The sequence below is a fragment of the Vulpes vulpes genome, chromosome 3 (assembly GCF_048418805.1).
Source record: "Vulpes vulpes isolate BD-2025 chromosome 3, VulVul3, whole genome shotgun sequence".
Taxonomy (NCBI): domain Eukaryota; kingdom Metazoa; phylum Chordata; class Mammalia; order Carnivora; family Canidae; genus Vulpes; species Vulpes vulpes.
The window spans coordinates 97218591-97244968 of record NC_132782.1 but is presented as its reverse complement, the minus strand read 5'-3'; the positions used below and the strand labels follow the sequence as shown (position 1 = coordinate 97244968).

Sequence of the window (26378 nt, the reverse complement as noted above, 5' to 3'; positions counted from 1 at the left end):
CAGAGCATGCAGAGCCCCTAGTAGCACTGGGACTGGTTAATACAATAGGTAACAACCATTTCCATAATGGCAATGCTTTCATGGAAAAGGCTTCTATATTTGCTAAGAAGGAAGACAAAGATCCCTTCCAATTCTATAAAACCAGTCATCTGAAAAGACAATAAACCCAGGCCCCAGAAGCTTCAAAAAGAGCAAGTAAAGACAAGCCAGAAGGAATGTTTACGTGGGTGGGGGAGCTGTGCCATCTCCAACCCCTTGGCAAAGTGGGCGGTGGCGTCATAGAACTCTAGCAGCTTGAGGAGCTCTAGCTCAGGCCCTGCCCTCTCCACGCCAGAGCTGAGGCAGTCAGGTAGAGTGGGCAGCAAGGCCCCCAGAGTCTGAATCAGCAGCACAGTCACCACCTCGTGGGGGTTCTTGAAAACCTGCAGTGGGAGAGAGTAACGCATTAGCACACAGGACCAAGCAGGAGCATACCGTTTAAAGAAGCAGCCTCCTGGATGCTCTCAGAGGAATGTCTCCAACAGCTGGAAACTGGCCTTGGTCAAGAGCTTGAAGCACCAAGCATTCTTTAGCCCCAATTCAAACAAGCTCAGAAAGACCAGTAACTGGCAGAACTTGCAACTTGTCCAGGACGATTAGCTACTTTATGTCTATTACGATCCCAAGCCCCTCTTTTCAAATCTATCACAGGTAGTATTTAGATGGCTACTGAGGACAGTGAGGATAACAGTGCAGGAACTGGGAGTGTGTGGCAGATGGGGAACAAAATAAAGAGCAAGTCGCTGAGTCAGGGTCAGAGGACACTCAGCTAGATGTACAGACCAGTCCACAGCCACCTCTACCCCGTGAGACAGATCTTCAGTAAAGATGGATTTGTCTTTTATTCTAAGGACCATCAGGAAGAGTGTATCCAGGGCCTTTCAGATTATAGATTTATGGGACACCTGGCTGGCTCAGCGGCTGAGCATCTGCCTTTGGCTCATGGCGTGATCCTGAGGTCCCGGGATCAAGTCCTGCACTGGACTCCCTGTATGGTGCCTGCTTCTCCCTCCGCCTGTGTTTCTGCCTCTGCCTCTCTCTCAATATCTCTGTGTGTGTGTGTGTGTGTGTCTCATGAATAAATAAATAAAATATTTTTTTAAAAAAAGACTATAGATTTACTTATTCACCAAGAGTCCTGGGGTACCTGTGGCTCAGTTGGTGTCTGCCTTCTGCTCAGGTCATGATCCCAGGGTCCTGGCATCAAGCCCCACATCAGGCTCTCTGCTTGGTGGGGAGCCTGCTTCTCCCTTTTCTGCTCCCCTTGCTTGTGTTCTCTCTCTCTCTCTAATAAATAAAAAAAATCTTTTTAAAAAGTCTTTTTTTTTCCTGTTTTATATACTATTGATCTCTTGGACAAACCTGGAAAAATGTACGCAGTACATTTAGAGAGTAGTTCTCACAGTCTCCCCTGTGTTGGTCAAATGTTTAACTTTTTAAGTTTTTTTATTTTAAAGATTTTATTTATCTATTTGAGAGAGTGAGAGAGAGAGAGCAGAGCAAAAGGAGGAGCAGAGGGAAAGAGAGAAGCAGACTCTCCGCTGAGCAGAGAGCCTGATGTGTGACTCGATCCAGGACCCTGGAATCATGACCTGGGCCAAAGACAGATGCTTAACTGATTGAGCCACCCAGGTGCCTCTCAAATGCTTTTTTTTATAACTTAAACATGTACAAACATGAAAACAAGATGTAAGGCCAATCTTAGGTAACTCTACGGCCAAAAGAGGTGCAAGTTTAAAAACTATAAAATCAATAAACTCAAAATTTTATGAGGAAATACCCTGAGAGGAATGAAAATGAAAACACAACTTCCCCAAAGTTATGGGATACAGCAAAAGCAACACTAAGAGGGAATTTTGTAGCTTTAAACACATACATTAAAGAGGAAGAAATATCTCAAATCAGTAACCTAACTGTACACATTAAGAAAAAGAAAAAAAAGAAAGGTAACCCAAAGCTAGCAGAAGGAAGGAAATAAAATGATCAGAGGAGAAGTAAATGAAATAAAGAACAGAAAGTGAATTTTAAAAATCAACAAAACTAGTTGGTTCTTTGAAAAGATCAACAAAATTAACAAGCCTGTTATCTAGACTGACAAAAAAAAAAAAAAAAAAAAAGAAAGAAAGAAAGAAAGAAAGAAAGAAAGAAAGAAGACTTGAGTTACTAAAATTAGAAATGAGGGATGCCTGGATGGCTCAGCGGTTTAGCACCTGCCTTGGGCCCAGGGCGTAATCCTGGAGTCCCAGGATCAAGTCCCGCATCGGGCTCCCTGCAGGGAGCCTGTTTCTCCCTCTGCCTGTGTCTCTGCCTCTCTCTCTCTGTGTGTCTCTGATGAATAAATAAATAAAATCTTTAAAAATAAAATAAAATCAGAAATGAAGATGGGTACATTTACTACCAATTTTACAGAAATAAAAGGGATTATAAGACACTATGATGAAGGATATGCCAATAAATTAGATAACTTAGATGAAATAGACAAATTCCTAGAAACACAATTTACCAAAAGTAACTGAAGAAGAAAGAGAAAATTTAAATAGTCTTTATAACTAAGTAGGAAGGAGGCAGAAACAGTAATCAAAAACTTCCTAGCAAAAAAACCCCAGAAAAACTGAGAACCAGATGGCTTCACTGATGAATTCTACCAAACATTAAAAGAATTAACATCCCCTGCCAAAAAAAAGAATTAACGCCAATCCTTCTCAAACTCTTCTAAAAACATTGGAGAACATTCTATATTCTGAACTGTGTGTCCTCAAAATTCATGTTAAAAGTCCAAACCCCCCCCCCCAGAAAAAAAAAGTCCAAACCCCCAGTATCCAGAATGTGACTATGTTTGGACCTAGGAGTTTTAAAGAGGCAATTAAGGTAAAATGGGTCATCTGGGTGGACCCTTATCTAATCTGACTGGTGTCTTTATAACAAGAGGAGTCAGGACACAGACACCCATAAAAAGAAGACACAGGGAGAAGATTGCCACCAGCAAGTCAAGAGAGGTCTCAGAAGAAACCAACCCTGCCAATACCTTGACCTTGGACTTCTAATCCCCAGAACCATAAGAAAATGAATTCTACTATTAAAACCATTTGGTCTGTAATATTTAGTTATGGCAGTCCTAGCAAACTAATACAAAACACTTTCTAAGGTAATTTTTTTTAAGATTTTATTTATTTATTCATAGACACAGAGAGAGAGAGGCAGAGACACAGGCAGAGGGAGAAGCAGGCTCCGTGCAGGGAGCCGGATGTGGGACTTGATCCCGAGTCTCCAGGATCACACCCCAGGCTGCAGGCGGCACCAAACCGCTGTGCCACCGGGGCTGCCCTACAAAACACTTTCTAACTCATTCTATGAAGCCAGCATTAATTTGATACCAAAGCCAATCAGATTCTAAAAGAAAATTACAGACCATTCTCCTTATAAATACACAATCAACAATACCCAAAAATAATAGTAGACTGAATTCAGCAAGCATATTAAAAGGATTATACACCATGACCAAGTGGGATGGATCTCTAAAATGAAGAATGGTTCAATACATAAAAATTAATCAATGTAATATGCTACATTAAGAAAATCAAGGGAAGAAAACGCATGACCATCTCGGTTTATGCAGAAAAAAAGTATTTGACAAAATTCAACATCCTTTACTGTTAAAAAAAAAAAAAAAAGTTAAATGAATCAAACAAAAAAACACTCAATAGGAATAGAGGGATGCCTGGGTGGCTCAGTGGTTGAGTGTCTACCTTTGGCTCTCGTGATCCTGAGGTCCAAGGATCAAGTCCTGTATCAGGCTCCCTGCAGGAAGCCTGCTTCTCCCTCTGCCTATGTCTCTGCCTCTCTCTGTGTGTCTCTTATGAATAAATAAATAAAATCTAAAAACAAAAACAAAAAGCTAGGAATAGAAAAGAACTTCCTCAACATGATAAAGGCCACATAAGAAAAACAGCTATCATACTCAGTGATGAAATACTGAAAGTTTTTCCCCTTCCTAAGACCAGGAACAAGACAAATATGCCATTTTATTCAACATAGTTTTGGAAGTTCTAGCCAGAACAATTGGACAAGAAAAAGAAATAAAAGGCATCTAAACTATAAAGGAAAAAAGAAAAACTTATCTCTCTTCATAAACTGCATGATCTTGTAATGTAGAAAACCAAAAGAATTCACATACACGCACAAATTAACATTAATAAATTCAGCAAAATTATAGGATATAAAATCAACAAGCAAAGATCAATTGCATTTCTATACACTAGCAATGAACAACTCAAAAAGGAAATTAAGAAAATAATACCATTAATAACAGCTGAAAGACCTATATGCTGAAAATAATGAAAAACTGCTGAAAAAAATTAAAGATACAAATAAATGTCAAGACCATCCTGTGTTCATAGACTGGAAGACTTAATACTGTTAAGATGGTAATACTACCCAAAGCCATCTACAGATTCAAGGCAATCCCTATTGAAATCCCAAAAATGTTTTCTGGAGAAATAGGAAAGCCCATTATAAAAATTCACATGGAGTTTCAAGGAATTTCAAATAGCCAAAACAATCTTGAAAAAGAACAATGTTGGCTATCTTGCACTTCCAGATTTCAAAACTTACTACAAAGGTACACTAATCAAAACAGTGTGGCAGCAGCTATAAGGACAGACATATAGCCCAATGCAATAGAGAGCCTGGAAATAAACTGTCACATACACTGTCAAATGATTTTTAAAAGAGTGCCAAGACTATTCAATGGGCAAAGGGCAGACTTTTCAACAAGTGGTGCTCTGAAAACTGGATATCTACATGCAAAAGAAAAACACTGGAGCCTTACTTTGCACCACTACAAAAAAAATTTTTTTTTTTTACCACTACAAAAAATTAAGTAAAAAAAAAATTTAAGTCAAAATTAATCAGACCCAAACATTAAAAGTATAAAACTCTTAGAAAAAAAGTTTAGTTGGGCACCTGGGTGGCTTGGTCAGCTAAGCATCAACTCTTGGTTTGGCTCAGATCATTATTTCTGAGTTGTGAGATCGAGCCCCAGGTGGGGAATCTACTTAAGATTCTCTCCCTCTCCCTCTGCCTCTGCCCCTCCCCAACCCATACATATTCTCATTCTCTCTCTCTCTCAAGTAAATACAACCTTAAAATACATAAATAAGTAAATAAAAGGAAAGGAAAATAAATGTTGGCAAAGATGTAGAGAAGCTGGAACCTTCACACATTTGTTGGTGGGAAGGTAAAATGGTGCACCTGTTGTGGAAAACAGTCTGGCAGTCCCTGAAAAAGTTAAACGATATGATATGATATGATATGATATGATATGATATGATCATATCCAGCATATGATCCAGCAATTCCATTCCTAGATATATACCTCAAAACCAATGAAAAGAGGGATCCAAATAGGTTTTTGTACACCCATGTTCACTGCAGCATTATTCACAATAGCCAAAAGGTGGGAGCAATCCAAGTGCTTATTAACAGATGAGGGAATAAACAGAATGTGGTAGATACATATAATGGAAAATCATTCAGCCATAAGAAAGGAATGGAAAATTGCGATATCTGCTACAACAGATAATCCTTGAAAACTAAGTGGAATAAGCCAGACACAAAGAAAAGATATTGTATGATTCCACTTTTTTTAAGATTTTATTTATTTATTTGAGAGAGAGAGAAAAAGAGAGAATAAGTGGTGGGGAGAGGCAGAGGAAGAAAGAAAGAGAGAGAGAGAGAAGCAGCTTTCCCACTAAGCAGTGAGCCCTATGTAGGGCTCCATCCAGGGATCCTGGGATCACGACCTGAGCCAAAGGCAGATGCTTAACCACCTGAGCCATCCTGGTGCCCCTGTATAATTCCACTTCTCAGAGGGATCTAGAATAGGAAAATGTAGAGAGACAGTAGCACAAAAGATACCAGGGCATGGGGGAGAAGGGAATGGGGAGTTATTGCTTAATGGGCACACAGTTTCTGCTTGGGATGATTAAAAAAGTTCTAGAAACAGATAATGGTGATAGTTAATCAAATTGTCCAATGTACTTAATGCTGCCTGACCGTAAACTTAAAAATGGTAAAAATGGTAAATCTTACATTATATATATTTCACCGCAATAAAAAAAATCATTTCAATTTTAAAACTAGTAAAATTCAAAATAATAGGACAGATGAAGATGATACCCTGAAACTAAATTTTGTCATCATTAATTCGATGTGATGGTACAGGTTCTTTTGAGCTCAGCATGCCTCTACTGCTCTGGGTGTGTGATAAGGATTCTTACACTGCTTCTACCTCTAGGCAAACTTCCAGCTATTAAGGAAACATCCAATTGGCTATGGCATTAAAGAGAGCACACTTGGTACCATTGCATTCATCACGTAAGTACTGAGTTTGTCCCTAACAGAAAAGGGACACCAATACAACTTATCAAACTTAGTCTTGAAGTAATACCTTTATCTGCTATGGCTCAAGTTCAAAGTTCCCCAATAGTCTCTGTAATGTCCTTGATTTTTTTTTTTTTTTTTGTCATCCTGTAGAATCCAATCAAGGATTGTGCAGTCACATTTAGTTGCCATTCTTTTTTTTTGTCTCCTATAATCTAAAATCAATTCCTCAAGTTTTTTCTTTCATGACATTGACATTTTTAAAGAATCCTGGACAACTGTTTCACAAAATGGTCTTGAATTTGAATTTATTCTGCATGCTTCCTTTTTTTTAAAGACTTATTTATTTATTTGAGAAAGAGAGAGCATGAGCAGGAGGAGCGGCGGAGGGAGATGAGAAGCAGGCTTCACACCGAGCAGGGAGCCTGATGAATAGCTCAATACCAGAACCCGGAGATCATGACCCAAGGTGAAGGCAGATACTCAACTGATTGACCCACCCAGGTGCTCTTCTCTGCATGTTTCCTCATGACAGCATTAGGGTTAAGCTTTCCGGGCAGGGAAACTACATAGGTGAAGCTCTGACACCAAAATCGTTCTTTTTTTTTTAAAGATTTTATTTATTTATTCATGAGAAACACAGAGAGGAGAGGGAGAGAGGCAGAGGGAGAAGTAGGCTCCATGCAGGGAGCCTGACGTGGGACTTGATCCTGGGTCTCCAGGATCACGCCCTGGGCTGAAGTGAGCCACACAGGCTGCCCCCAAAATCATTCTTTTTTTTTTTTTCCCCAAAATCATTCTTAAAACAGCAATGTCAGCATTCACTCTATTGCTCCAGACTCTATCTTCCCGAGAAAGCCACACTTCTGTCTTGAACTCACAGTTCCTCCACTGCATGGTTCCACTAACCACACACATAGCTGTACCAATACAGACCCTCCCGTCTCTAGCCAGTGAAGTCCCTTCACTATCAGCAAACATGCTAATGTCAGAGAATCATCACCTTCAGATACCACCCAGCCCAACATTGTCATCTGACCAAAGAAACCTTTTGCTGCAAGAAAGGAAGGGACCCAAGAAAGAAAGGGAAATGAGCCTTGTCTAGAAAAAGGAATTCTGACTCCTTGCCACATCTTGTGAGGAAGGATGGCACAGTGAAAATCTCCTTTCCACTTCTCTCCTACTCCAGTGACCCACGGCAGGGGAAGAATTAAACTAAGTAACTCGTTCTAAGGAGCTTTAACTGGTTGATCAGCTGATCAAACTATAAAGTCAGATCCTAAACCTTTAGTGGCATTTTTTTTTTTTTTACACATTTCAGTTAAAACACATCGGGAAAAAAAAAACAAAAACACACTGGGTCTCTTATGCTCAAAGGTATTCCCTGTCCTTTGAAGTGATCTGGCAAAGGAATTCCTCCCACCATCAGCCAAAGAACCACCTACTGCCAAGTTCACAGACCATAAAACCGAACGTCTCAACTAGAGCTACAGAATCAACATAAACAGCCCACCTGAAAACAATCTGACCTGACCGTACACAAAGACCAACTCAAGATGGACCACAGACCTTACTATAAAAACTAAACAAGCTTCTAGGAGAAGGGCATCATTGCAATCTGGGGAGGGTTTCTTAAAAAACAATAACTATAAAAGAAAAAAATTGATAAATTAGGCCTCATCAAAGTCAATACCTCTGTTTAAGCCACAGACTGGAAGGAAGTATCTATAAAACATACTTGTCAAAGGACTTTTATCTGAACTATATAAAGAACTCCTACAACTCAATAATGAAGACGCAAACAACCCAGTTTTCTATAATGGGACAGACTCTTCACAAAGGAAGATATAAGCACACTGAGAAGGTGTTCAACATCCTTAGTCATCAGGAAAGTTCAATTTAAAACCACAATGAGATACTACAACACACCCACTAGAACAGCTAACTTAGAAAGACTGACATCATCTAACGTTGGCAAAGATATAGGGCAATCAGGACTCTTGCACCCTTGTGGGAATATAAAACATACAACACTTTGGGAAAATGTCTGGCAGTTTCTTATAAATCTAAAACATACACCCGCCCAATGACCCAGCAATTCCACTCCTTGGTAATTACCCAAGAGATATGAACATGTGTGTCCACAAAAAGACTTAGAGAACAATGTTCATTAGCCTCTTTATTCATAATAGCCTCAAACTGGAAATATCCCAAGTGTCCCTCAATATAAGAATGAATAAACAAACTGTAGTCTATTCATGCCATGTAACAGTATTTAGTAATTAAAAGGAACAAAGTACTGATTCACACAACAATGTGAATAAATCTCACAAACATATGCCCCTGAATCAAAGAAGCCTTACTGGAAAGAACACACACTATATAATTCTATGTAAAATTCAAAAACAAACAAAAAAATTTCAAAAACAGGCTAAACTAATTTATAGTGCTAAAAAATCAGAATAGTGGATGCCCCCAGGGGTACTGACTAGGAAGGAGCATGAGAGAACTTCTTATAATGATGGTAATGTTCTCTGTATCTTAACAGAGATTATGTTATACAGAATTTGTCAAAACTAATCAAGTGGCATATTTAAGATCATTTCATTTCACAATTTTACCTCAAAGAAAAAAGGAAACAAATATTGAACTCTAGTTACTAATAGGCATGTTCAGAGGTAAATGATATTTGTAACTTCCTTTGAAATGAATAAAAGAATAAGACCAAAAGGGCAGCCCAGGTGGCTCAGCAGTTTAGCGCCGCCTTCAGCCCAGGGCCTGATCCTGGAGACTGGGGATCGAGTCCCACATCAGGCTCCCTGCATGGAGCCTGCTTCTCCCTCCGCCTGTATCTCTGCCTCTAGCACTCTCTCTCTCTCTCTCTCTCTCTCTCTGTCTCTCATGAATAAATAAATAAAATCTTAAAAAAAAAAAAAAAGACCAATGAATGGATAGATACATGGAAAGACAGATTTATGATAAAGCAAGCATAGCAAAATATTCATTGCAAAGTGCACAAAGTGGTGCCTGGGTGGTCACCATTCAATTCTTTCAACTCTTTTATATGTTGAAAATTTTTCATATTAAAATGGTGGGGGGTAAATCAGAAGGGGACACATTTACTGTGGTGTCTTTGGTTTTCTTTTGTACTATACTAAACTTCAGGAGATGACAGTCACTTATTATGCTTATTACCCTCTGAAAAGGAAATGGGCCATGGACCAAAAGTAACAATTGGCACAAACTCACCTCTTACAAAATTTAGGACGAGGCCCGAACAAAAGTCTGAGAGGTCTAAATCCTTTTTCTTAGATAGTTAAGGGCCTTGACACATGTGGATATAAACTGGTTTTATCCTCATGACACAAGACAGAAGAAGGGACACAGAAATGAATGTGCAGCGACAGGGTGACTGAAGAGCGACAATTGACATAAGTGTTGCGAAACGTCTAGAGGTTGTGTTTTGCATTGTTGTGACCTAAATCTGAGTTCCACTGGCTCCAGGAGAAGCAACAAGAATGGAGCAGAGCACTTTAACCACAGGGAGCAACACAACCCTGGATGAGGGATTCTCTCCAGCTATGGTCAAGTTCCTATACAGCAGGGGAGAAATGAACCCTGCCAGAGGAATTCACAGCTCATTTTGAAAGCAAACACAAAATACCAAGCCACACCATCCACAGGGCAGTAAGTCACAGCCTTTTCTCTCCTCAAAGAAAGAAAGAGGATCTGGGGCATCTTGTGGCATCAAGACCCAGGAACAAGAGTTCAGGCCTTGGATGGCAGAAAGTGCTATGCCGAGAGGCTTGGGGAAAATAAGTGATGGGAAGCTTCCACTGGAAATGAAGTTCCTCTGTCGTATCAGTCCACTAAATCAGAGGGCACCTTTAAAACTGCACTCTTCCTCAAACTCTGGGCATGCTGTGTGAACAAGGGTAACTAACTTTAGGCCAGGTACATTATATCCGAAGTTCAGATAAAAACAATCTTGTTCAGTCAAACACCACCTGACCAAGGGCCTCCTGAATTTAGATTAGAAGATAATGGCCTTCAGGAATTTCATGGGCTCCCTGGCCGAACAACACGCAACACTGTCACATTAGATTCTGTTTAAGATACAGATAAGAATGATAAGAGGAGTTTTAAGGAGACCTAAAGATTTTACTGCCTTGGGTTTCGAGGCTTATCTTTAACTCCTTTGGTGAGGGCAGCAAACAAGGAGGTGTTTCAAGCAGTGCTGGAAGCAGTGGGGACACCACTCCCAGGGCAGCCACCCATTCCCTAGGACCCAGCGAGCTGTTACCTGCGTTGCCCACTGGATCTGCGTATGCCAAGCCCCGAGCAAGGCATCATAGAATCCAGTGAGCTGCCGGTCCAGGGGGAGATCACTCTGACACAGTTCTTGCCAGGCTGTTAAAAGCTGTACCTGCAAAGACAGAATAGAGGGGACCTTGCTGAGTAAACAGAACATACCACCCACTATAGCTGCCCTGCTGCCCCAGCAAAGCAAGCGATTTCCCACTGCCTACCACCCTGAGCAATCGGGTGCCCACTGATGACCATTCGCTGCAAACAAAGGTGGGGTGGGGGGCAGAAGGAAGACTTCACAGTCACCTGCCCTGATCATGGATTAGAGTTTAAATCCATTGCTCTCCAAGGGCTCCTTTCTCCTTTTACCTTGCCCCAAAAGCCCGCCAAGTCCCTTCCACTGGGCCTGCTACAGTCTTCCCAATAAACTTTAAGAGGTGTGTGTGTGTGTGTATGCACATGTGCACTTTAGCTTCATGGCCCAACACCACAGCTTAAAACACACAAGAGTGCTGGACTGGAAGGCATTAAGTTAGCCTGGAAAGCTGTTGGGGTTTTTATGCCATGTCAACTATTCTAGAAGACAGAAAATTCTTTAGGCTTGCTGAGGACATGAGGCCTAAGATACGACTCTGCCTTGAAAGACAAAAATGAGGGAAATTAAAATAACTGTTCCATCTGTAAGTGAAATGCAGCTATCAACACAAAAAAGGCTGAAAACTGAGAGCTTGTTTTTTTCCAACTGGTGAGCAAATGAATCCACAGGCTGGACCAAGAACACCCCCTACTGGCTAATTGGAAGAAAAAGGCTAGAGAGCAAGGAGGCAGGTGTTTCTCCCTTGGAGCAATGACAGCTGGAGTTCTGCAGCCCAGCAGGGAAGCATTCCACAACCATAAGCACCACAGGCTCCTCACCTTGTGACATTTGTAGTAGTAGGCGAGCAACTGGGGCATCCTGTCAATTTCAGTAAACACCTTCACGAACACTCTGGACTGCTCTAAGGGAGGACAACGGAAAACATGAACACCTTGTTACCAGGCTTCCTGTTGCAGAAAAGAGAAAGAATTCACCTGGCTAAACGTGGATATATGTAAGCTTGAGTTCCAAACTTCCTACCTACACAATGAATTAACTCATGCAGGGAGAATATAAATATGAAAAATAAGTCAAGCATAAGGGCAGAATGAGAATCAGACACTGTGAGCCGTAGCCTGTTTAAGTAACACATCAATAGCATCAGTGACATAGCTAAGATTATATATCAGCAAAATCACTATTACATGGGAACAGCGAAATGAGTTTGAATCAGGATTGGGACTGGGTAGGGGTAGGGGTGTGTTGGTGGGGTGGGTAGAGCTAAGCCTGGGCTGCAAAATTGAAGGAGACTCTCACTTTCAGGGCTGTGCAAGGGCAGGGTGAGAGCCTTCTTAGATTTTGTGCTTTAGGTAATTCAACTGCCTTACCTCCTTCTGGCCCTGAGTAGAATCCTAAAATGTCAGTGACAGAAAGGTATCTAAAAAACCATCAATGAAACTCATTTTACAGGGGAAGAAAGTGCAGCCCAGAGGGCTTCAGTCACTTGCAGGTCAATAGCAGGACTGCTCAACCACAGTACAGATTGAACCATATGAAACTACTGCTCTTCAACTATTTTGACCCTTCTCTGCTGAGAAAAAAATCATGCTCCTTACTGCCCCTAGGCCTTTGCACTCACTAGGCCTGGGATGATCTTTCTGGCTATGTGGTTCTTCCCTTTTCAGGAGGGCCTTTCCCAATCAGCTAACCTAAATTAGGTTTCTCCTATTATTTTTTCCCTATCAGACCTTTCCCTTTGTAGAACTAATCAAAATCTGTATTATTCTATTTAGTTACTTCTATAACAGTTTACTATCTTTCTCACCCTGGGAAATACAAGGTCTATGAGGCTGTGACCTTTCCTGTCTTGTCTCACTGTTCCTAGAAAATAGCAGACACAGCAGGCACTCAAAAAATGTAAATTAATGACTGTTTAAAAGAACATTGTTTTTTGGCAATATAAATAGCATGTTTGTGATGAAAAAAATGGAAAACAAAAATAAAAAACTGCCTATCATACTCTGTTATGGACTGTCAACATTACGGTGTATACTCAAAGAATGCTTTATAGATAGAAACTGCTACAACATTTACTAGTCTAACAATACAATCACAACTTTAAAAATTTCAACACCAGAGAGTAGAACTTGTCATATCTTGGAAAAATAATAAAACAGAATTTGGCAAGTTAGTAAAAGTGTTGGAAAACTCAAAAGTGACATGTGAGTCTTTGGCCCTTACAGAAGAATTCAAGTTTTTCAAGGTGAATACATTAAAATAAACACAAATTTGTAAAACCAGGGGAAGTTCCTGAATCAGACAAGAGAAAGAAAGAAATAGGAAACCTACTTTGGCAACAATAATAAAGACTTCTAGGCTGCTGGCAATACTACCAATTCAATGCAGAAAGCATTGCTGAGCCCCTGCCTGGTGAAAAGCCATCTGTTGGGTGCTGCAGTGTCTGGTGGTAGATGTGTTGTTTTGCAACCAAACCCTACTGCCCTTCTTCTGATGACAGAAGTCTGGTTGTTCTCTGAGGGACCATGCACCTGCCTCCCATTCTCCCATTTTCCTTTTATTTTTTGCAAAGGAAAAAATTTAGTTTATATTACCAAATAATACCATTAGCACTTTCCTACAGCTGCTAGTAATTACATACACATAAGACAGAGAGAATGTCAATTGTCTTTATCAAATCATACTACTATTTATTACTTTGGCTTTATTTCCAGTTTTATTGATATGACATCACTGTACAAGTTTAAGGCATATATCCTGCCGGTTTGATCTACACATATTGTGAAATGATATTAACAGGTTTAGCTAACATCCATTTTGTCATATGGACATAGTAAAAAGAAAGGAAAGAAGAAAAGAATAGGAAAAAAATTCTTCTGATGAATACTCTTAGGACTTACTCTCTTAACAACTGCCCTGTATATCATATAGCAATGTTAGCTACAATCATCATGTTGTACATTGTATCTGTTATCTTATAACTGAAGTTTGTACCTTTTGACCATTTTTCATTTAAATATTTCCAGTGAAGCTGACTCCAGGATCCAAGATATGGCCAGCCACAGCCTCAAATCCATCTGATAAAAAGTAATTGGTTTGAAGGTACAAAAGCCTGCCCATCAATGCAATCAAGATTAATCCTGGGATTTCTTCGAAAGTTGTGGGGACAGAAGCCTGGAACTCCTGGGGCCACCACATGAAAAGAACACCTGGAAGTAGTAATGCCAACACACAGAGAGACAGAGCCAAGAAACAGCAAGAGAGACTGGGTCCTAATAATAACAACACAGTTTATACTCCTAGATCAGCAAGATCTACTCCTGAACTTCTCAGTTCCATAAGCAATATATTCTCTCTCTCTCTTTCTCTCTCTCTCTCTCTCTCTAGGCCTGTTTGTATTGGGTTTCTGTCACTTGCAACCAAAAGGATCCCAAACTGATACAGGCCTCATGTGAATAAGATGGGGTCCCTAGTCTATGCTATCCACCCACAGTGTAATACAGGGCCAATGGATTCTTATTATTTCACATTAACCACTGACTTTAGATTATAAACAAGACAATATAACAAACATATAGCACCAATGGGAAACTTCGTTTACGTTGCTCTTGCATAGGATTTCACTTTCTATTTAGACATAAGGAAGTATTTCTCACATAGTGCTTTGCTCATAGGAGATATGCCATAATCACCTGTTAAATGAAATAAATATATGGGAAGAAATGCTCTTAAATCTCATCCTAAAATATTTCCCTCACTGCATCAGTCTGTACTGCTTTGCTCTGGTTCCTCCTAAGCATAGACATGGGCACCACCCATTAGGCATGTGCCTGAGAGGGCCACCCTTCACCCTTCTCCCACTCTCTGTCACTCATTTTTTCTGGAGAAAGAGAGTATCTGGTTGAATGGATCAATAAATATAAAGAGGTAAGGATAATGTCAAAGACTTTCGGTATACAAAGTAGGTAACAACATAAAAAAAAATGCACTGTGGATAAGCTAGCTGTTGCCCTTTTACATTCATGCTTTTTCCAAAGCTTTTCCATTTATACAACCTCACTTCAACCTCAGCGCAACCCTTTGAGGCCAGAGGATACAGAAATCGGCAATGGAATAAATAAGCCAGTCAAGATTACACAACCAGAAGGGCTGAGACCATCTCTCAGCCAGATCCAGATGCATCATCTAACTCCCAAGACTTGTCCAAAATGACAACTGACAGGTGCAGAAGGTTAAATCTCAGATCTAGCAAAGAATTCCAGGAGTGGTGTTGATCCAGCTCAGAGAAGAGGAGAGGATTCCAAAAGGAAAGTCTCTGGAGAAAAGGGGGAAGGAACTCAGAAGAATGCCTCACTCCCATTGTGTAAAAAAAAGACAGCCTGTGGACCGTAGCAAGAATGAAACGGAATAAAAAGAAAACCAGAAACTTAAGGATAAAGTGAAGCTGAATAGGAAAGGAATTAAAATCATAGTGCTGGGATGCCTGGGTGGCTCAGTGGTTGGGTGCCTGCCTTCGGCTCAGGTCATAATCCCAGGATTCAGGATCGAGTCCCTCATCCGGCTCCTTGAGAGAAGCCTGCTTCTCTCTCTGCCTATGTCTCTGCCTCTCTCTCTCAGTCTGTGTCTCTCATGAATAAATAAATAAATCTTTAAAAAAAATAAAAAATAAAATCATAGTGTCTGACCTGACTCTACAAAAATGAACTGAGTGTATAAAGGTGTGATAATAGAAACACTATTAATTCAACTAAAAACAATGGTATATGAGGAGAATGGAAAGGGGAGGGATCCCTAGGTGGCGCAGTGGTTTGGCGCCTGCCTTTGGCCCAGGGCGCGATCCTGGAGACCCGGGATCGAATCCCACATCGGGCTCCCGGTGCATGGAGCCTGCTTCTCCCTCTGCCTATGTCTCTACCTCTCTCTCTCTCTCTCTCTCTCTCTGTGTGTGTGTGTGACTATCATAAATAAAAAAAAGAAAAAAGAAAAAAAAGAAAACCACATATTAAAAAAAAAAAGGAAAGGGGAGAAAGTAGTGGTATGAAAGTGAAATCCTTAGCTATAACAACAGGAAGCCAACAGTGCCTAAAATTAATATACAAAGAAATAAAATAAAATAAATGTATTATGCAAAAGGGTGCCTGGGTAGCTCAGTCAGTTAAGCATCTGACTTGATTTCTGCTCAGATCATGATCTCAGGGTCATAGGATTGAGCCCTATGTTGGGCTCGGTGCTCAGGGGGGAACCTGCTTGAGATTCTCCCTCTACCCCCCCTCTGTGCACCCCACACCATGCATGTGCACATGCACGCATGTTATCCCCTTCTCTGAAATAAATAAATCTTTAAAAGTAAATAAATATATTATGCAGAATATAAAGTGAAATGCCAGAAAAAAGAGCTCTGAGAATTAAAAGTAGTCTCCTGGGATCAGGACTGGGGAACAAAGTGGTAGAGGAAAAAAATGTTCTTTTCCCCAGTAAAACCTCCAGTACTATTTAACTTTTTCAACTGTTGGTGATGGAAACAAATTCTAACTGAATTCAAGAAAAGGAAAAATGAAACCAATGAAGTCATTGGTGGGTTTGGACTTTCAATTTGTAGTGTAGCTCCATCTGCTGAGCTAGAGGGCTTTTAAGAAACACAGCTGCTTGGAGCACCCGGGGTCCTGGGATCGAGTCCCATGTCCCGCCCTGGGACCGAGCTCCCCACTCAGCAGAGAATCTGTTTCTCCCTCTGCCCTCCCCCAACTTATGTTCCCTCTCTCTTTCTCAAATAAATAAATAAAATTTGGGGATGTCTGGGTGGCTCAATGGTTGAGCATTTGAATTTGGCTCATGTTGCGGTCCTGGTGTCCTGGGATCAAGTCCTGAGTCAGGCTCCCTGCTCAGCAGGGTCGGCTTATCCCTCTGCCCCTCCCCCTGCTTGTGCTCTCTCTATCCTCCTCTCAAATAAAAAAATAAATAAAATCTTTTAAAAAAAAATACTAACAGTCATCTCTGGGTGCTGAGTTCACTGGTAAATCATCTTCTCTTTTATTTTATGTATATCTTTCCAATTCTCAATAACCTGTATAGGTATTTCTTTTATAATCAGAAACAGTTTCAAAAATTTTTTTAATTCATCTCTCTTTCAAAGTACTGCACATAAATTTGTGTTTTCATAAAAGCTGCCTCAATTTTCCACCATCCTTTCCCTCACCCTGGGAGGATGGCTAAGGCAATTTTCACATTCCATCTTGTAATAAAATTATTTGTATACTTGTCCTCTCCAGGCCTCACCCTCAACCTAGCTGTGAGGTCCCTGAAGGGCAGCAACCTTATCTTAGTCATCTTTGCATTCCCGGCTGTTCCTCGCATAATCAGTATTTTTAAATAATATTTAGAAGTGAGTTATCCTTTCGAAATGCCTATGTGGAATTACACCAGATAGGATTTGTACAAAAGCAAACAAACTCAACCCCTTAAATGTGCACGTATTCGATAGCTTGAGGAATTAAGGAAATAATTTGGTAAACATCAGCATTCCACACGTACCAATGGACTCTAGGAGCCACATTCTGGTATTAATATCAAGTAGTTTCTTACATATTTTCCTAAGGGCAGAGGAAATGACTAAAAGGGAGCACCTGCTCCTGAGCTTACTGCTGCAAAGCCAGGGAGGCAGCCTCCAGGTCAGGCTACCTGGCAGCACCACCTCTGGCACTCGTCTGCCCCCTTCTGGCTAAAACTCAGATGCCACCGTCTCAAATAAAAGTAAAAAGAAAAAGGTTTTTTTAATTTTTAAAAATTTACTTATTCACGAGAGACACACAGAGAGAGGCAGAGATATAGACAGAGGGAGAAGCAGACTTCTTGCGCAGAGCCTGATGCAGGACTTGATCCTGGAACCCTGGGATCTTGACCTGAGCCCAAGGCAGACGCTCAACCACTGAGTCACCCAGGTGCCCCTAGAAAAAATATTTTTTAAACTGCACGAACAGGTAAGTACCCAATCTTTTATACCAGCTGGGGAGGAAAATCTGTGAGAGGAACTATTGTGATGATAACCCAGCTAGACTTTGGAAATCCATCAGTAGATCTCACTTTGATGGGCAGGAATCCATGAGTTAGAAGATGGCTATCTGCCCTTAAAATGCTTATTATTTTCCTCAGAACCTTTAGATAAATGAATCTTTCTGCTACATGTAAAATTGTGCTACAAAAAGTTGTTTCAACTTAACTGAATTCATTGGTGTAAAATGAAATAGGCATGTGAACTTGGAGACTGTCACTCTAAACAGAGATGGAAAGGGGTAACTAACGTGTTGGGGATGTACTAATTTAGCAGAGATTTCGCCCCTTTTTTAAGTAGGTCCACAGAACTCAAGGCCCTGAGATCAAGAGTTGGACACTGAGCCAACTGAGCCACCCACATCCCCAGAGATTACCTTTATTTTTTTTTTTAAGATTTTATTTATTTATTCATGATAGACAGAGAGAGAGGAAGAGAGGCAGAAGTAGGCTCCATGTGGGGAGCATGCCACGGGACTCAATCCCGGGACTCCAGGATCACGACCTGGGCCAAAGGCAGGCACTAAACTGATGAGCCACCCAGGGATCCCCGAGATTTCCTTTAAAAAAACTCTTAGAAAAAACTCAAGCCAACATCTTAAACTCCACATGCTAAAGGACTAGGAAAGGGCAGCCCGGGTGGCCCAGCAGTTTAGCGCCGCCTTCAGCCCAGGGCGTGATCCTGGAGACCCGGGATCGAGTCCCACCCTGGGCTCCCTGCATGGAGGCTGCTTCTCCCTCTGCCTGTCTCTCTCTCTCTCTCTCTCTCTCTCTCTCATGAATAAATAAATAAAATCTTTAAAAAAATAAAAAATAAAGAACTAGGAAAAAACAGAACAAACTACCCCAAAGGTAGCAGAAGGTAAGAAATAACAAAGATCAGAGCAGAGCTCAATGTAATACAGCAAAACAAAAAAGAAAAACCAACAAAACCAACAGGTGGTTCTTTGGGAAAAAAAAAAAAAGAAAAAAAAACTGACAAACCTTTACTTAGATTCACTATGAAAAAGAAGACTAAATAAGTTCAGAAATTAAAGAAAGGACACTACCACTGATCTTACAAAAATAAAAAGGATTATAAGAAAGTACCATGGGGCACCTGAGCAGCTCAGTAGGTGGACTAACCAATTCCTGATCTCATGTCTTGATCTCAGGGTTGTGAGTTCAAGTCCTACATTGAGCATGGAGCCTTCTTAAAACAAAACAAAAACAGGGGCACCTGTGTTGTTCAGCTGGTTAAGCATCTGACTTCAGCTCAGGTCATGACCTCCAGGTCCTGGGATAGAGCTCCATGTCCAACTCCATGCTCAGTAGAGTGTCTGCTTCTCCCATTCTCTCTGCCCCTCCACCAGCTCATGTTCACCTGCTCTTGCTCACTCTCTCAAAAAAATAAATAAAATCTTAAAAAAAAATAAATAATAAGATCAATAAATAAATAGAAAGTACTATGGACAATTACACACCAACAAATTGGATAAACTAGATGAAATGAACAAATTCTCAGACACACACAATCTACCAAGACTGAATCATGAAGAAATAAGAACTCTAAATGAATCTAAAGTAAGGGGACTGAATCAGTATTCAAAAACCTCTCAACAAAGAAAAGCACACCAAATGGCTTTGCTAGGGAATATACTAAGACATTTCAAGAAAAATTAATACCAATACTTCTCAAACTCTTCCAAAAAACTAAAGAGGAGGAAAACTTTCTAACTCATTCTATGAAGCCAGTATTACCCTGATACAAAAGTCAGACAAAGAAAATACAAGAAAAGAAACCTACAGACCAATATCCCTGATGAATTTTTTTGAGCGAGAGCAAGAGCAAGGATGAGTGCTCTCAAGCAAGGGGAGGGAGCGGGAAGAGAAGGAAAGAGAGAATCCCAAGCAGACCCCACACCCAGCGCACAGCCCAATGCAGGTCTCAATCTCACAATCTGAGATCATGACCCAAGCCAAAATCAAGAGTCGGACACTTACCAACTGAACCACCCAGGTGCCACATCCCTGATGAATATTGATGCAAAAACCCTTGACAAAATATTGACAAACCAAAATCAGCAGCATATTAAAAAGATTATACTCTACAGCTAAATGGAATTTATTCCTGAGATGCAAGGATGGTTCAATACATGAAAATCAATCAAAGTAATATACTGTATTAACAGAATGATAGAAAAAATCCACATGATCATCTCAAATGATGCAGAAAAAATTTTGATAAAATTCAACACTTTTCATGATATAACTCAACAAACTAGGAATAGACGCAAACTATGTCAACATAATAAAGGCCATACATGAAAAGCCCCCAGCTGACATAATACTCAATGGTGAAAGACCATTTCAAACAGGGAGATCAGGAACAAGACAAGAATGCCTGTTTTTGTCACCTCTATTCACCTTAGTGCTGGAAGTCTTAGCCAGAGCAATGAGGCATGAAAGAGAAATTAAAAGTATTCAAGTAGAAAAGAAGTAAAATTATCTTTGCAGATGATATGATCTTATAATCAGAAAATCCTAAAGATTCCACAAAAAACCTGTTAGAACTAATAAGTGAGGGGCGCCTGAGTGGCTCAGTCAGTTAAGCATCTGCCTTCAGCTCAGGTCATGATCTTGGGGTCCTGGGATCAAGTCCCACATCGGGTTCCCTGCTCAGTGGGGTGCCTGCTTCTCCCTCTCCTTCTGCCTGCGGCTCCTCCTGCTTGTGCTCTCTCTCTCTCCCTGTCAAATGAATGGATAAAATCTTTAAAAAAAAAAAAAAGTAAAAAATAACTTTTTTAGTTTTTAAAACTGAGAAGAGAGTACTTCAAAGATTTAACCTAGGAGAGAAGAAATTTAAGGCTATAAATGTTTTATACTCTTAAGGAAATTACATAAGTATATGCTTTCCTTAACAGAATCTAAGGTGGGGCACCTTGCTGGCTCAGTTGGTAGAGCAAGGGACTCTTGATCTTGGGGTTGTGAGTTTGAGCCCCACGCTGGGTGTAGAGATTACTTTTAAAAATAAAGTCTTGAGACGCCTGGGTGGCTCAGCGGTTTGGTGCCTACCTTTGGCCCAGAGTGTAGTCCTGCAGTCTAGGGATCAAGTCCCACATCGGGCTTCCTGTATGGAGCCTGCTTCTCCCTCTGCCTGTGTCTCTGCCTCTCTCTCTCTGTGTCTCCCATGAATAAATAAATAAAATATTAAAAAAAAAAAAAAAAGGACTCTGGGGGGGGTGTGCCTGGGTGATTTGGCTGGTTAGGTGTCTGTCTTGGGCTCAGGTCATGATCTCAGGGTCCTGGGAACAAGCCCAGCATTGGGCTCCCTGCTCAGCAGGGAGTCTGCTTCTCCCTCTCCCTCTGCCCCTGGCTCCTACTGTCTCCCTCTCATTCTCTCTCAAATGAATAAATAAAATCTTAAGAAAAAAAAAAAAAGACTACGGGGAGAGTTGGTGAAGAGCTCAAATAGACCAGAGAGAACACAACATATAGGGAGAGGGGAAACGGAGAGCTGATGGACAGATATCTGAAGTTCTCAAAGATGGAAAAAAAATAATTTAAGAAAAGAAATTTTCTAGAAATGGAGAAACACATGAATCAACAAATAAAAAGAGTTCATACTATGTTCCAGAAAAATATTTTTTTCCCAAACTAAAAAATAATCTAGTGAAGTAACTAAACTATAAAGCATTACCCAGGGCAATTTACACGTTTAATGCAATCCCTATCAAAATACCATGGACTTTCTTCAGAGAGTTAGAACAAATTATTTTAAGATTTGTGTGGAATCAAAAAAGACCCCGAATAGCCAGGGGAATTTTAAAAAAGAAAACCATAGCTGGGGGCATCACAATGCCAGATTTCAGGTTGTACTACAAAGCTGTGGTCATCAAGACAGTGTGGTACTGGCACAAAAACAGACACATAGATCAATGGAACAGAATAGATAACCCAGAAGTGGACCCTGAAATGTATGGTCATCTAATATTCGATAAAGGAGGAAAGACTATCCATTGGAAGAAAGACAGTCTCTTCAATAAATGGTGCTGGGAAAATTGGACATCCACATGCAGAAGAATGAAACTGGACCACTCTCTTTCACCATACACAAAGATAAACTCAAAATGGATGAGAGATCTAAATGTGAGACAAGAGTCCATCAAAATCATAGAAGAGAACACAGGCAACACCCTCTTTGAACTCGGCCACAGTAACTTCTTGCAAGATACATCCACAAAGGCAAAAGAAACAAAAGCAAAAATGAACTATTGGGACTTCATCAAGATAAGAAGCTTTTGCACAGCAAAGGATACAGTCAACAAAACTAAAAGACAACCTACAGAATGGGAGAAGATATTTGCAAATGACATATCAGATAAAGGGCTAGTTTCCAAAATCTATAAAGAACTTATTAAACTCAACACCAAAGAAACAAACAATCCAATCATGAAATGGGCCAAAGACATGAAGAGAAATCTCACAGAGGAAGACATGGACATGGCGAACATGCACATGAGAAAATGCTCTGCATCACTTGCCATCAGGGAAATACAAATCAAAACCACAATGAGATACCACCTCACACCAGTGAGAATGGGGAAAATTAACGAGGCAGGAAACAACAAATGTTGGAGAGGATGCGGAGAAAAGGGAACCCTCTTACACTGTTGGTGGGAATGTGAACTGGTGCAGCCGCTCTGGAAAACTGTGTGGAGGTTCCTCAAAGAGTTAAAAATAGACCTGCCCTACGACCCAGCAATTGCACTGTTGGGGATTTACCCCAAAGATTCAGATGCAATGAAACGCCGGGACACCTGCACCCCGATGTTTCTAGCAGCAATGTCCACAATAGCCAAACTGTGGAAGGAGCCTCGGTGTCCATCGAAAGATGAATGGATAAAGAAGATGTGGTTTATGTATACAATGGAATATTACTCAGCAATTAGAAACGACAAATACCCACCATTTGCTTCAACGTGGATGGAACTGGAGGGTATTATGCTGAGTGAAGTAAGTCAATCGGAAAAGGACAAACAGTGTATGTTCTCATTCATTTGGGGAATATGAATAATAGTGAAAGGAATATAAAGGAAGGGAAAAGAAATGTTGGGAAATATCAGGAAGGGAGACAGAACATAAAGACTCCTAACTCTGGGAAACGAACTAGGGGTGGTGGAAGGGGAGGAGGGCGGGTGTTGGAGGGGAATGGGTGACGGGCACTGAGGTGGACACTTGACAGGATGAGCACTGGGTGTTTTTCTGTATGTTGGTAAATTGAACACCAATAAAAATTAATTAAAAAAAAAAACTATAAAGCAAAAGAAAGAATCTTATAAGCCAGGAGTCAGCAAACTATGAGCCAGCAGGGAAAATCATCACCTGGTTTTGTCATAAAGTTTTATTGGAAAAAGAGTAGTCCCTTCATTAACACATGGGCTTTCACACTATAACTGCAGAGTTAAGTACTGGTGACAGAAAGCGTACAGCCCCAAGAAGCCCAAATATTTACTACTCAGCCCTTAACAGAATACGCTCACTAACTCCTGTTTTAAATATTCAAAGAAAAAAAACTTACTACCAAAAAAAAAAGAAAAAAAAGAAGCAAGCCAGTCTCATACTGATTTGCAAAATATAGTTGGCAGAGACAAGGAAAGCAAGGTTTCTAGATTCTAAAGGAAAAAGTGTGATCTAAAAATTCTAAAAGCAGCTACTGTCTTCTACATGTAAAAGCAATAGAAAGACATTCTTTACTACACTGAGGATATATATATATATATCCGTTTTCTATATATATAATCCCCATGCTCCTGAGAGGAAGAAAATCTACTTGAAAACAGAATCCTGGGCAGCCCCGGTGGTGCAGTGGTTTAGCGCCACCTGCAGCCTGGAGTGTGATCCTGGAGACCCTGGATCGAGTCCCACATCGGGCTCCCTGCATGGAGCCTGCTTCTCCCTCTGCCTGTTCCTCTGCCCCTCTCTCTCTGTGTCTCTATGAATAAATAAAATCTTAAAAAAAAAAAAGAAAAGAAAACAGAATCCTGGTTATGAAGAGAAGCCTTAAAGAATTAACAAATGGTGAAAATACTGGCTGAAAAGTCTAACAGAGCACTGAATCCATTTAAACAAGATATTGAGCATAAATAAACAATTACTGGCAATTACTGTAGAAAACAGTTATATAAAGATAAAATATTAACAAATATGAAAATTTTCTAAATTTAGAAGTTTAAATAGAAAAGCCATGTGATAAAAAAAAAGAAAAGCCATGTGATAAATAAAATTAATAATTTGAAAATTAATAATGGATAATTTGATAGCATATCATGATTAAAATTCTACTTTAATCCCCAGGCCCCATGACTGGGTGGCTTAGTCAGTTGTCTGTCCTCTACTCAGGTCATGATCCTGGGGTCCTGGGATCGAGCCCCACATCCGACACTGTGCTCAGTGGGAAGTCTACTTCTCCCTCTCTTTCTGCTCCTACCCACCACTCGTGTGCACTATCTCAAATAAAAATCTTTAATACAAAAAATTCTAGGGGCGCCTGCATGACTCAGTCTGTTAAGTGCCATGCACATCAGTGCACGCAAGCTCTCTCAAATAAAAATAATCTAAAAAAATAATCTAGACTATGCAGTCTTCTAGATTGGTGGGGAAGAGGGACGATAGAAAACAGGAGGAATTAAAGCACACTAACTGGGGGTCAGATGATGTTTTATTTAAGAGGCTGATAAATTGAGAGAGAGTTTATTATAATTTGAAATCCTAAAAAAAAAAAAAGAAAAAGAAAAAGAAATCCTAAGTCACCAGAAAAACTATAGTCATCTATCTTTCACATCATCTGTGAGGGATAAAAACAAAATAGAAAAAGAAACATAAGGCAGAAAATATAGAGACATACAAGACTGAAAATTTCTGTTAAATAAAAACTAAATGGGATAAAGTCACTTACTAAAAAGTACAAGGATTAGTTTTAAAAAAATCAAAGTTCGGAGTGCCTGGGTGGCTCAGTGGTTGAGCATCTGCCTTTGGCTCAGGTCGTGATCCCAGAGTCCGGGAATCAAGTCCCACATTGGGCTTCCAGCATGGAGCTGCTTCTCCCTCTGCCTGTGTCTCTACCTCTCTCTCTGTCTCTCTCTGTCTCTCATGAATAAATAAATAAAATCTTAAAAAAAAAAAAAGTTCCTTAAAACCTAACAGAGTAATAAGGAAAAATCAAAGCTTTCTAATCATTTCTCTGATGCCAACACAACCATGATACTAAAACCTGACAAAGATATTTGCTAGTGAGATCTCTATGAAAAAATTCTAAATATCAACAAATATCCAGTAGCACATTAACACCCACACACTTGTGCGTGCACAAAGACACCTCACAAACATGTGGAGCTTGTTCTTGAGTTGTCAGAATAATATAATATTAGGAATGCTATTAGTATGATTTCACATATTAGAGGTCAGAGGAAATAAAAATCATATTTGACAAGGGTCAAAAGTAAATGTAAATTTTACCTCAAAAAAAGAGAATCATAAGCCAATAATGAACTCTAGTTATCAATATGAAAGCTGAAGAAGTGTCCTGTTATCTAGAAGTTACTCTGAAATGCATCCCAAACAGAACCTAGATGGATTGAGATGGCTGGGTGGGTAGATTCATGACAAAACAAATGTGGTAAAATGCTAAGCCAGGATCTAGATGGTATGTTTGTTTTACATATATCTCAACTTTTCTGTATGCTTGAAAATATTCACATAAACTATTGAAAAAAGACCACCACCATAAAGTTACAACTTAACTTCCAAACTACATAATTTAACCCACATTAAGACCCTCAAAAGGTTGAAGATTTGGAAAGCCTTACCTTTGTGAAGAGGTGTGCACAAAGACAAGACAGGGCCCACACTTACCTACAGACTGAGAGGTGAATGCCGCCACAATCTGGGGAGAGGCCAGGGCTTCCAGCCTGTTCTTCAATGCCTCCAAGTGCACACATTTTTCTGAGTAGTCTGGTGTATCAACAAGCATCATTAAGCTGTTCTGCATACCTGTCAGCTTGGCAGAAATCACAGCTATGTCCTATAAAAAAAGCCAGAACAGAGAATATTTATTTTAAAAGACCTCAGGGACTTCAATTAAGAATGGACAAAATAGGGATGCCTAGGTGGCTCAGTCAGTTGCCTTCGGCTCAGGTCATGATCCCAGGGCCTTGAGCTCAGTCAGTTGCCTTCGGGCTCCCTGATCAGCGGAGAGTCTGCTTCTCCCTCTCCCTCTACCCCTCTCCCCGCTCATTCTCAATCTCTCTTATTTAATAAATAAAACCTTGAAAAAAATGGACAAAATACAGGAGAAGGAAATTCATATAAGAAAATGCCCCATAAACATATTATGTTCAATATTATTGGTAGTCCAATCAATGGAAATTAAAATTAAGAGTTGTCCTCCTAACAAAGTGGAAAACCCTGGAAAAATATAATAGCTATTATTGGTGAGGGTGTGAAGAAAAAAGTCTGATACCATAAATTT

At 40.2% G+C, this 26378-nt stretch overlaps 1 protein-coding gene across 1 annotated transcript in view; it reads right to left on the bottom strand.

Moving 5' to 3' along the window:
- The window catches only part of COG7 (component of oligomeric golgi complex 7), a 75022-nt gene that overhangs the window by 42596 nt on the left and 6048 nt on the right, over positions 1-26378 (bottom strand). The window contains exons 4-7 of the mRNA XM_025983806.2: positions 25763-25931; positions 11644-11726; positions 10724-10846; positions 224-422 (exon numbers count right to left, since the gene is read on the bottom strand). Coding sequence (XP_025839591.1) covers positions 224-422; positions 10724-10846; positions 11644-11726; positions 25763-25931 — 574 coding nt within the window. The remainder of the gene's footprint in view (positions 1-223; positions 423-10723; positions 10847-11643; positions 11727-25762; positions 25932-26378) is intronic.